Source organism: Monodon monoceros, unplaced genomic scaffold (genome assembly GCF_005190385.1).
Source record: "Monodon monoceros isolate NGI ecotype Baffin Bay Population unplaced genomic scaffold, NGI_Narwhal_1 Super_Scaffold_18, whole genome shotgun sequence".
In the NCBI taxonomy this organism is placed as follows: Eukaryota; Metazoa; Chordata; class Mammalia; order Artiodactyla; family Monodontidae; genus Monodon; species Monodon monoceros.
This window is the reverse complement of record NW_021703774.1, coordinates 43,878,185-43,890,903: the sequence shown is the minus strand read 5'-3', so window position 1 is coordinate 43,890,903 and position 12,719 is coordinate 43,878,185. Positions and strand designations below refer to the sequence as shown.

At 32.6% G+C, this 12,719-nt stretch overlaps 1 protein-coding gene across 7 annotated transcripts in view; it reads right to left on the bottom strand.

The window, feature by feature from the left end:
- The window catches only part of TRMT1L (tRNA methyltransferase 1 like), a 36,730-nt gene that overhangs the window by 13,824 nt on the left and 10,187 nt on the right, over positions 1-12,719 (bottom strand). For 6 of the 7 annotated variants that reach the window (XR_003794577.1, XR_003794578.1, XM_029230170.1 and 3 more), the window contains 6 exons: positions 11,623-11,752; positions 10,040-10,163; positions 9,475-9,554; positions 4,703-4,952; positions 4,090-4,302; positions 2,971-3,161 (listed from right to left, as the gene is read on the bottom strand). Coding sequence is in view for 5 of the 7 variants with exons in the window: in XM_029230170.1 (XP_029086003.1) it covers positions 2,971-3,161; positions 4,090-4,302; positions 4,703-4,952; positions 9,475-9,554; positions 10,040-10,163; positions 11,623-11,752 (988 nt within the window). In the remaining 2 variants the exon portion in view is untranslated. Of the gene's footprint in view, positions 1-2,794; positions 2,857-2,970; positions 3,162-4,089; positions 4,303-4,702; positions 4,953-9,474; positions 9,555-10,039; positions 10,164-11,622; positions 11,753-12,719 lie in introns of all 7 variants that reach the window. The other variant, XM_029230173.1, reaches the window with a different exon arrangement.

Below are 12,719 nucleotides of genomic sequence, written 5' to 3'. Positions count from 1 at the left end.
AAACATAGCTAAGAAACCAACAGAGGAATTAACTTAAATGACACAGTAAAAAAATATTTAACACTATGAAGGCAGCAAAGGAGGAACACAGAAAACATGAGATACATATAAGACAAATAGTGAAAGTGCTGAAAAGCCAAACATTTTAATAACTACATTCAATATGAATGGTCTAAACACTCATCAAAAGGCAGAAACAATCAGATTGGATTAAAAAAGCAAGATCTAATAAGACACTTACAGATTAAAACTAAAAGGATAAAAAATATATTATGCAAATAGTAACTATGAGAGTGGTATTTGTATTAATATCAGACTATAGGCTTTCAGATAAATATCAGGGATAAAGACAGACATTTCATAATGACAAAAGAGCCAAAGATGATACAACAATTATAAATATATATGAATATTTTTAGATAAAATGATAGTTAAAGAAAACAGGTTGAAGAGAGCACACGCATAATAGTACAACGTAAGACAAATTTTAGAATTAAAAAATATTTAAGAAAGCTTTCTTGAAAGGATATTTGAAGCTACATGATGAAAGGGGATGCCATGATTAGGAAAAATCCTAAAAATAAGGTTAGAACATAGTATTCAAAAGTAAATATTCCTTTGGGAAGCCAGGCAAAATAATTATGTCATATAAAAGAAGGAAAAGTTACAATAATATTCAGTAATAGAAGACAATAAAAGAATTTTGACAAGGCACTCAAACTCTAAACTTTTTAAGTATAAAGCTATAAACAGGGAGCTTTAAACATGCAAGAAATCAAAGAGTATTTTCCCCATGACCCTCTTGACTAAACTCAGAAAGTTAAATTTAGCCAACCAACACATAATTCAAGAAATTATGGCAAGAACACTGATGATGAGCACTGAATATATTTAATGTGTGGATTATACTGGCAAAATAGAATATAAATGTTACAAATAACATAAAAATGGTATAATGGACAAAAATAAGGAAGGGAAAATGGAAAATGGCAGGCTATTACCTCATTTATGTTAGCAAAAAGCCAAAGTATATTACTTAAAACCGATAAATCCAAATTACAGAAACATACACATATTTGCTACTACAAAAGTAAACATTAAGAAAATAAACAACAGACTAGATAAGTCAGTATCTAATATAGTTAAGAGAAAAGGGCAGAAAGGACAAATACTAAAACTTTAAAAAAATAAGGAGAATATAACCACAGAAACCAAAGAAATGAGAATCATTAGACAACACTTGGCTCAACTCTATGCAAATAAATTAGAAAAGCTGAGTGAATACTATTAACCCTTTAGTGAACAAATAATTTGATGCTAGCTAAACTGTTCCCAAGCATTGAAAAAAATGTAAAAGTTCCAAATTCTTTTTGAAGGGAATTTAAACTAATTCTAAAGCCCAACCAAAATTATTCTAAAAAGGAAAACTATATACCATCTTACTTATGATATTGAAACAGAACTCCTTTAAAAAGTTAGTAAACAGAATCCATAATAAAAGAATACTTCCTGACAGAGTAGTTTATTCTAGAAAGTCAGAATGATTTGACATTGGGAAATTTTATTACAATTAATCAAATTAATAGATCTAAGGGGAAATACCATATAATCACCTCCACAAATGCTGAAAAAACATGTGACAAAATTCAACATTGTGATAAAACATAGTAAAATTGTAAATGAAGGTTACTTTCTCAACATAATAAATGATAGGTATCTCAGATTCAAGTATGAATCAGAAAGCACCAGAGGGAACTAAAACAAGGAACATGACAGGATGCCCTCCATTCCTACTATCAATTAACACTGTAGCAAAAGTATTAACTCTTGGACAAAAGAAAAGCATACTGGGTTCTTAGGAAGCTTCAGAACTGTAACAATATCTCTATCCTCCTTAATGTGATCAAGATAAACCACCAACTGGTTTATTTATTTATTTTTTGTTAAGCAAAAACAAAGGATCCAATGTCAGAACACTGAAAATAGAGCTATGAGAAGGGATTGTCTTAACAGATATTAAACAACACTAAAAGTCTTCTGTAATCAAAACAGTGGGATAGAGGTATATGAACATCCAACCACTGGAAAAGAATAGAAAATCCAGAAACAAACTCAAATACGTGTGGGATTTTAGTATAAGATAAATATGGTAGTCTCAAATCAGTGAAGAGGTGAACTATTCAATGAAACATAACCTTCCTTGAATAATATAGGATAGGAAAGCTCTTTCCAACTACAGACAAAATCCAGAGTACATTAAAAGTTTGATTAATTTAACAACAGCAACAATGAAAAATTTCTGCATGAAAAGGTAAAAAAAAAAAGATGCAAACACAAGTGACAAAATGAGAAAAAATATCTGCAACTATCGTATCATATCACAAGGGTTAAACTCTAGTATATAAAGGAGTTCTTAAAAATCCATATTTAAAAAATGCCAAGAACCTAACAGAAAACAATGGGCAACTCTATGTCCCAGAAAAGCAAAATAGAAACAGCTTGATGAGGGCACAAGCCACATCTTTTTCCTTGATTCCCCAGGCCTGGCATATAGTAGAGGCTCAATAAATGTTTACTGAATGAATTTTATAACTGATGGCTTTTATATTCAGTCAGAAACATGAAAATTATTTTTATAGAATTAATGATTTGAAACATCCTAGATAAAGAGGTAATCTGACTTAATGTTCCTAAAATTAGTGACAGTGGAAACTAAGTTATTTCTAGATGTTTCAACAGAGGGCAGGGCTACAGAGCATAAATTATGATGAGTAAATGATTTTAATGAACTCACACGAATGTCTTGTCTGTTGATGAAAGGAAATCCAGTATAGGAAATAAAGTTAGCACTGTAATCTTTAAAATCAAAGGACAACAATATGTATAATTAGGGATGTGATAAAGGCTTATTCATTGGAGGCTTATACATAAATTAAACCGAATATACAGTCAAAAGAAACTTGAATTTACCTTCTACCATATTACCATCCTTCTGAAAAATTCTCTCTTCACACCACTGACAATGGATTAGGTACTGAATCTTCTTGGCTGTTTCATCTGCAGAAGTAGGCCCCCTCAAAACTCTCACAACAACCAATACAAAATGTTCCAGAGCCACTGCAAACAGTACTTCTATGCCTTTGTTACATCGGGCTGCAGCTCTGGAAAAATTTATTAAAGTTATTTTGGGAGCTTATCATTTTCCTTTGTTTGGCATTATACTGACAATACTAACTTGGACACTAAACTATGGATGGGTTATGGGAAAATAAGGAAAATTCAATTCTTAGTAGCAGTGATTTAAAAAGATCATTACTATAACTTCTACACAAATTGAAACACAGGATATATAGGATGCTTGGCAGGATTTTAGTAACTACACATTTTCCCTTATGAAATCTTCTCAATATTCTCTGGTTTTCAGTGTCACTTTGTTTCTTGTCATCACAACCATCTTTCTTTCTTTTTATCTACTTTTTTCTATAAAAGCTTCCTTTAAACAATATATGTTTATTGAGTACTAACTACATGCAGGAACTGAACAGTCAGTGAAAAATGAATAAGCAAAGTCCTTGCCATTATTACTTTTATATACTTTTGGATTAAATTCTACTTGATACACCATTTATGTACTTAGTTTTCCCTCTACAGTTCTAAACTAACTTAAACTTTGTATGTATTGATTTGAATCAAGTTTATAAGCCATCATTTTTTAAAACTACATAAATAAAAGATGAAATGGACATTAAAAAATGATTGTTTCTAAATCTAAAAACTGGCTTTGCTTTCCCTTTTCATGGTGCTGTCCCCTACATTGTTGAAATAAACTGATTTGAAATTAACTTTCAATATTTTCTTTCTTAGTACTTTAATTATTTTAATAACATTTTAAATTGAAGAGTAAACTATTTTAGGCACAAGCTTTTAAATCAAATTCTAACATAAGATTACCAAACAAATCAAGATTACATATATGGAATACGGAATTTGTATTTCGTGCATATTTTGAAGAATGAAATAAACACTTCTTGTAATATTATTTCTTTTTATCATATACCCAGACAAGGTACACTGTTGGCCATTTGGTACCTTGCCACTGCAGCTACAACAATTCTGGCTGCTAGCTCCTTGTAATATTCAGTTCGGACAATGTTACAGCCGTAGTGACGCCGGGCAACATGTTGTGCCTTGGCATATAAAGAACTGATATCTGTAGAAGTCACTGACACTATGCCAAGGTTTCTTATATTTCTGAATGCAGAATCGAGATAGTTCACAGATGTTCCAAAAGGGTCTAGGTGTCTAAAATCACAAAGAATACAGACATATTTAAAATCATACTAGTATCCAAAATAATACCATTGTCATTATTTCTAATGACAAAATTCCATGGATTCAAAAGGACTTCATAAATCTATTTTAAATACATAATTATGTTTTTAAAGTAAGCAATAAAATGACCATATGATATGTTAGACATGTAAAAATAAATCAGGCTTAGAGGAAATTGTCATGCCCAGGCATTTTATTTCAAATGCTAGAAAATGTTCTTACTGCTTTCCTTAGGCCAATGCCAAAAAACTTTATTAATTTAAATAAACAAATAGTGACAAACTATGTTAATTTTTAACGGCCCCCTTCCTACCCCGTCTCCCGCCAAATCCAAGTCAGTTTAGAAAGTGACACAATTTTTTTCACTTACATGAAATCAAAAGATCTCAAATGCATCAGTACATTGGCATCCATTTTGGTCACCTTAATATTACCAAAGTTTTCCTCTCCTTCTTCAGGAATATCATCACTCTCTTCCTTTTCCTTACTGTCCACTACCACTTTCAATTTGTTTAAATGGCAGTTCTCCTGAATCAACGTCACAGAGTTTTCATTCAAATCATTAATTGTAACCTTGACTGCATTCCCAAGGTGTTTTGCCCATTGTAATCCCATTATCCCTTGGGAGAAATTGGAGGAAAAATGTGTTTTTAAATTGTAATAAAGAATAAACGTAGTATAATAAAGAATATAATTTTATAAATAACAAAAACAATTCTTTCAAAATCTTAATACTTTCGTAAGTAATTCTTATTCTACTTTCTCACTAAAATGCCTCTGAAGAAAATTTACCACAAGAAAATGTGTCCAACAGATTTCCATTAATAGTTTGTAAAAAACTTTTCTATAATCCATGTTCAAATAAAATATCCATGTATGTTCTTTATTTGGGCTTTGGTAGGATTTTTTTTTCTTTCTTTTTACAATGGAATACTTTTTTGAAACAAAATCTTACAGAGAAACCCAATATACAATGAGTAAGAGTGCAGTTACTGTACTTGAAGGGAAGATGGGTAGTTGGAACTCCTCCTGCTGAAGTTTACCCTAATGCACCAAAATATGAAAACAACTTTCCTGGATCAGTGCTTTTCAAATACTGCACAACAGCATCATTGTGAATGAAAAAGAACAACTTTGTATGTGTAAGCAAATGGCCAAGAGGAATTGAGACCAAGAGGGCCCTTCTCACAGGCTTTCTATTCCTATTGGACTTGAGTCATAAGGGACATTCACTACACAGTGGGAGATGGTGACACAAGCCTAGCCAATACGGAGTAGAAAACCCCCTATTTACGGGAAGTATTAACCATCTTCTCCCTACATGTGCTTCATAAATGTAAAAAGTTAGCATTTACTATGTGCCATGGTCTTTACATATATTTTCCTATTCTTATAACAAGTTTGTGAAGTAAGTTCCAATATTCACATTTTATATTTATTTATTTGGTTGCGTTGGATCTTAGTTGTGGCAGGTGGGCTCCTTAGTTGTGGCTCACTAGCTTCTTAGTTGTGGCATGTAGGCTCCTTAGTTGCAGCAGGCAGGCTCCTTAGTTACGGCTCACGGGGGTCCTTAGTTGTGGCATGTGAACTCTTAGTTGCATCATGCATGTGGGATCTTCCTGGACGAGGGATCAAACCTGGGCCCCCTGCATTGAGAGCGTGGAGTCTTAACCACTGCACCACCAGGGAAGTCCCTATCCATGTTTCAGAGATGGGGAAACATGCAAAATGACTGCTATGAGCTTGATTTTAGTTTACCAAGGCACATTAAAAAGAAAAGGCTGAGAAGATCTTACTTAAATGATAGTTTTAGGGATTTCAGGTAAAAAAAAAAGAGTAGTTCATTGCATCATTATTTACAGTAGCCAAGACATGGACACAATCTAAGTGTCCACAGATGGATGAATGAATAAAGAATATGTGGTATATATATATATATATACCCAGTGGAATACCATTCAGCCATAAAACAGAAGGCAATCCTGCCATTTCAGACAATGTGGATGGACCCTGAAGTCAGTATGCTAAGTGAAATAAATCAGAGAAAGACAAATACTGTATGATCTAACTTACATGTGGAATCTAAAAAAACCAAACTCACAGAAATGGAGATCGGATTTGTGGCTGCCAGAGGTGGAGACTGGAAGGGTGGGAGAACTGGGTGGATATGGACGGGTACAGACTTGCAGTTATAAGATAAATATGTTCTGGGGATATAATGTATAGCAGGGTGATTATAGTTAATGATACTGTACTGTTTACTGGAAAGTGACTAAGAAAGCAGAATGTAAAAGTTCTCATAAAAATGGAAAAAAAAATCTGTAACTATGTGAGGTGATGGATGTTAATTTTTTTTGGTGATTATTTTACAATATATACATATCATTATGTTGTATATCTAAAACTTATACAGTGTTATATGTTGATTATATCTCAATAAAACTGGAGGAAAAGAAAGAAAAAAAATGACTCCACTATCAAGAAACGTATATAGTACCCAGTCTAGGATAGACATTTAATAAATTTTATTGAATGTAAAAAGAGAGAGAGAGAGAAAGAGAGAGAGAAGTTGTGTCAGGGAAAATGCTGGGAAATAAATCTGGAAAAGTAGATTGGGTCAGATTATAGAGGATATTAAATTGCAATCTAAGAAGCTGAACTCTATTTAGACAATAAAGATGCATGATTTTTTTGACTGAGAAGTAACATTATCAATTCAGTGTTTCAGAGGAAGGGCTGTTTACAATAGCATACAAGACAGACAGGGTGGGAGAGATATCATTGCCAAAAATCATTACATTGGTGGATATGGAATGGAAAAGGAGTATGAGTCATAATAAAAAAGAAAAATTAGAACAGATCGGTGGTTGAGTGTATGTGGGGACAGTGGCAGAAAAAGGAGTAAAAATTGATTCAAATTTAAAATACGACTGGTGGGACTTCCCTGGTGGTCCAGTGGTAAAGAATCTGCCTTCCAATGCAGGGGACGTGGGTTTGATCCCTGGTCGGGGAACTAAGATCCCACATGCCGCGGGGCAACTAAGCCTGCACACCACAACTACTGAGCTCACCCACCTCTACTAGAGAGCCTGCGTTCTGCAAACTACAGAGCCTATGTGCTTTGGAGCCCATGCCACAACTAGAGAAGAGAAAACCCGCATGTCACAACTATAGAGAAGTCTGTGTGCCACTACGAAGAGCCTGCGCACCACGAGTGCCGCAACAAAAGATCCCACATGCCGCAATGAATATGCTGCATGCCGCAACAAAGACCCAACCCAGCCAAATAAACAAACAAATATTAAAAAAAAAAATCCAACTGGCTCAGAGGATGTGATCAGCTTAAAATCACTACTTCATCACTTTTACCATATTTACAGAGACATTACTAATGATGATGATGATGGTAGTAGAAGTGGTAATAATACAATAATGATGATACTGAGTACTTTTATAGCATTTGCTATATACCAGACACTGTTCCAATTTCTTTACATGTATTAATTTACCTAATCTTCACATTATTTTATGGTGGGTACCCTCCTTTAGATAGATGAGGAAACTGAAGCATAAATTTCCTGTGGTTAGACAGCTGCCATGTTATAAAGCTGGGATTTGAATGCAGCCAGTTTGATTCCACAGTCCATGTTTTTAACCACTAGTTCTCCCTGAGGAGAAGAACTTGAGAGCTAAGTCATGCTTTCATCCTATTGGTACAAACTTCCCAAGAATACACTCCTATAACCTTTAAGAAGTAAGATGTGGATTAGGTACAAGTGGCTTCTTAGAAATTTTCTACTTTTTCCATTATCTTTTCTCTACTGTTAAGTCCTTTTGGGAAAAATGTTCTCAATCTTTAAAATTTCACCTTACCCCACTGCCTAATGACTAAGCAATATTTACTGCATCACAAAAAAGAGACAACCATATATCAACTGATAACTGATTGCAGTAAATGTGTATTCTTGCAAAAAAAAAAAATCCTATCTGAATCTGATCAAACCTGAAGATCCAACTACCAATTTACAGAAATACGAGAGATAGAGGAACCATGTGATGGTTCATCTTATATGAACCATGGTGATGCAATCAGCAAAAATCTAGACTGTGGGAAACTCTACAGGGCAAATGACCTGTTATATCAACAAATAATTATCACACATACACACAAAATGATGGAAGGTAATATAGATTAAAAAGAGATTTAAGAGACATACTAAACAACTGAAATATATAGTCTTTGTTTGGATTCAGATTTGAATTAAAAAAATTATGAAATAGGCATATCTAAACATTTGATGATATTAAAGAATTATTCTTAATTTTTTAGGTGTGATATGGTATATGGGTTTTAATTGTAAAAAGTCCTTGTCTTTTACATATCCCATTGAAACATTTACAGATGAAATGATCTGTGATTTGTTTCAAAATAATGGGGATACAGAATGGAGGAATGAGGTATGAGGGAAATGCATGGGAATACATATACAAGACTGAGTATGAATTGGTAATTTCTGAAGTGAGTGATGGATATAAAGGGATTCATTTATTATATGCTCTACTTTTGTATATATTTGAAATTTTTCCATAATAAAAAAATTTACCTTGGATCTTTTTTTTATATCAAAATATTTTGCTACATATGATATCCATATAAATTTCTTAAGAAAAGATACTGTACCAGAAGGTGGGCAAAAGGTACAAATTTCCAGTTATAATATAAATAAGTACTAGGGATGAAATGTACAACATGATGACTATGTATAGGTAACACTGGTATATAGGAACGTTAAGAGGGTAAATGCTAAGAGTTCTCATCACAAGGAGAAATATTTTTTCTTCTTTCTTTTCTTCTTATGGTATTGTATCTACATGAGATGAATAGCTGAACCTATTGTGGTAATCATTTCACAATATATGTAAAGCAAATCATCATGCTGTACACCTCAAACGTGTACACCTGTACAGTGATGTATGCCAATTATTTCTCAAAAAAACTGGGAAAAAAAATCTCTTCAGGTTCACATGATATAAACAAACCCTTAGTTTTCAAAGTGGCTAAACAACAAGAAAAAAAAAGGGAAAGAAAAGATACTGTACAGATCTGATAAAGTGGGGTTCCAAAAAGGCTTCATTACTTACCAGTAGCTCCAAAGGCATCTAGACATTCCAAAGGTTTTCGTTCCTTAGCCAAAGCAGCCAGTGTACAGAATATTAGCTGCCTAGAAGAAAGTATAACAATCAAATAATTTTATGGCACCATGGTTTCATCATTGTAGATTTTATTTTAAGAATAGAAATGGGGCTCCTATTTACTATGCAAACTATTTTGGAAAGAGACCTAATATTATATTCCTTACTTAACAGTACAAGAACTAAAAATCTGTGAAAGTAAACTACAAATCGAATTGGGTTTTATTAACAAGTATTCACGATGAATAATGATTTTATAAATAAAACTTGCCCACAAACTTGCCCAACATGTTCATTTAATTATATAAAGTTAGACCTGTTTTACTCTCTGAGAAAGAAATTGGTTTGGCAGAAAAATAAAAGAGAGAAAACAATCATTCTGAGAAAATGCTAAAATAAATGATTTTCAATCTATACCTAGTTTTGTTTCAATATATTAAAACAAAAAGATTAAGAAAAGGTACATCTGTAATTATTTGAAACATCCCATAACCCTGTTTTCAATTTATCTTACCGATTTAGTTTCATTTTGGGATTAAAATAGGAATCTGTTTTCTGAGGTACAGAATAGTTGGGACAAACTTGTACATCTGTGTCTGCCTCTTTCAAAATTTCATTAGGTGGTTTGGCAGCAGAAGCTAAAATTACAAAAAAAAAAAGATTTCCAGTGAAATACAAAATAATTCTAAATATCAAAAACAATATACATTAAAAAAATAACCTTCCTTTATAATATTTCATGTTAATGAAATCAGTTGAGTAGATGCCAAAAAAGTCCCCCCAAACTGACCTACCTAGCACTGTCTCTGGAAAAGAGTAGTATTCAGTTAAGTATTTGGTGAATTAAAGTTTGTCAGCTTAAAATCTTAACTGTCTAGCACATCAATATATCTGTATACCTAGTTAAGAATAATCAACCTAAGATAGTACAAAATCCTAAAATACCTTTATTACTCATCAAACACTACATTGTGTTTATATAGGTTGGTTGCTAAATATATTTTATTGTGGTTTAAACATTAGAAAATTAACCTTTCTGTGTAGTTACATTCCATTAGCCGGCATGGATGACTAAGAGTCACTATATTTCCTGAATGTGCTTGACTTCAGAACACTTTCTCATAATTATGATTTTAAATCACAAATTATATTCAAACAGCTATAAGCTAATGTAAAAAAATTATTCTACATTTAATATACATTAGAATCATTTAGTTATAAACCCAAATGAAACAGTGATGTGTTTGTGTGAATATATTTTAAATATTTAAGAAAGGAAACATATGTAATATGTGTGGGGGAAATATAATTGAGATTCTCTATGTTTGGATTTCTTGATAACATTACTATCAGAATGTTAGCTAAATGGGAACCACATTTCCCTTTCTACAATGCCAAATAAAAGTAATCTTTCCTAGTGTTGTGTTATATATCTTTCTATACTCAACAAAGTGTCAAGTCACATATCTCACAAGATCAGCCTTTCTCAAACCAGGTTCTGTGAGCAAATTAAGCCCTTCAAATAATTATTTCAGTGACTTTTTTTTTTCAATTCTTAAAGGGAAGGTCCAGAGTACCATTCTAGATGTATAAGAGAGAAGTTAATTCATTACATATAATGGATGCCTTAGGGCAGGAGGGCTTAATTCTTAATTCTTGAGAAGGAACTGTTTCAGTATTAACAAGCTACTACTAACTCGATATCACTCAGGATAATAAAGAGTCTTTATATATCACTCTACCTCCTTTTTCCAGTGTTTTTCGATAATATAGTATAACAGTTATTGGTACAGGAGCCGTCATTCGTAATAAAATTCTATAGTCTTTCATTAAGATACCTATATTTACTTGAACATCAGTTACTTTTTTCTACCCATATTTAATATCTATCCCAGATATTAAATATATCTGTTAAATTGAGAACAGTTGAATATTGTTGGGAGTCTCACAGAAACAAAACAAAACCTGACAGATTAGTAGTTAACTAAATGATTTGGTTAAGTCACTGTATTTTGTCTGCTTGGTATCTGAAAAGAATAATTAGATCACTGTTTAAGAATTTACTTATTAACATGTTAATGAGATTGCTCAACTTACCAGCAATATACGTGGATTTAGTCTCTCCTTTATTCACATGGCGCCTAACATGTCCTAGCATATCTGTCCTTCTGGTGATTGTTGCTGAACAAATAATACAATGATAATGGGCTCCCATTTTACTGGATATCTATCAAACAAAGTATTTAATTTAAATACATAAATAAGTTACTAAGACAATGAAATAAAAGTTTATTTAATGTTGTAAATTTATGTATGTTAGTGTATTTAGGGTTTAACGTATAGAAGATAGTATTCATTTTGCCAATGTGACTTTGAACGGATTTTTTACTTCCTTACCTATACTTACATATGCTTTTTAATCTTACTTTACAATAGGCCACAAGTTTAATTTCTTAGTTTTTTCCATTCATTCTAATCAGCAAATAACTGTACTCTATCTTCTATAAGCAGCACTTAACAAACGGTATGACACTAGCAGCAATGTGCTGGTAGATGTATAGCAACTGGCTCTCCAGGAAAATAAAGCCCTGATTTGTAGTGTCTGCAGCTGTCTGTGGTTTATGTACTCTACATGGCCGATGTCAAGCTACAACCATGACATCTGAAGCTACCAATGGGACATCACTGAACGTGAATTTGGGAAGAGATGTGCAATATCATACCAGAGAACACTGCCACCGTGCAGATATAGAATACATAAATAACGTTAAGAGCACAGGTAAAAGTAAAACGTAGTAAAATAAATGGGAAGTAGTGAGTTGTGAGTATTCATTAACTTTGTTTTTAATATAATTTATTTACTTTTAAGTTTATATAATTTAATTTTTGATGATGGCCACATTTAACAACGAGCTTTCAAGATTTCTGGAAAATTAAGCTAGTTCTAGCACACTACTAAATGTTAGAGACAGGATAAAAAGTCTATTTTTCCAAGTAAAAATTCTCACTTTATAGTTCCTTATTTAGCTAAGAACAAAAACACCACTCCAACAGCTCTTCCTGCTTTTGATGCCTTTTTACTCTTACGTCCTGTTTACTCGGGATCATAGAGCAAGGAGAGAATAGTCAAGAACATTGCACAAGGTTCCTTATGGCATTGTGGTTATCATATTCAAAATAGATAGGGTTAATGG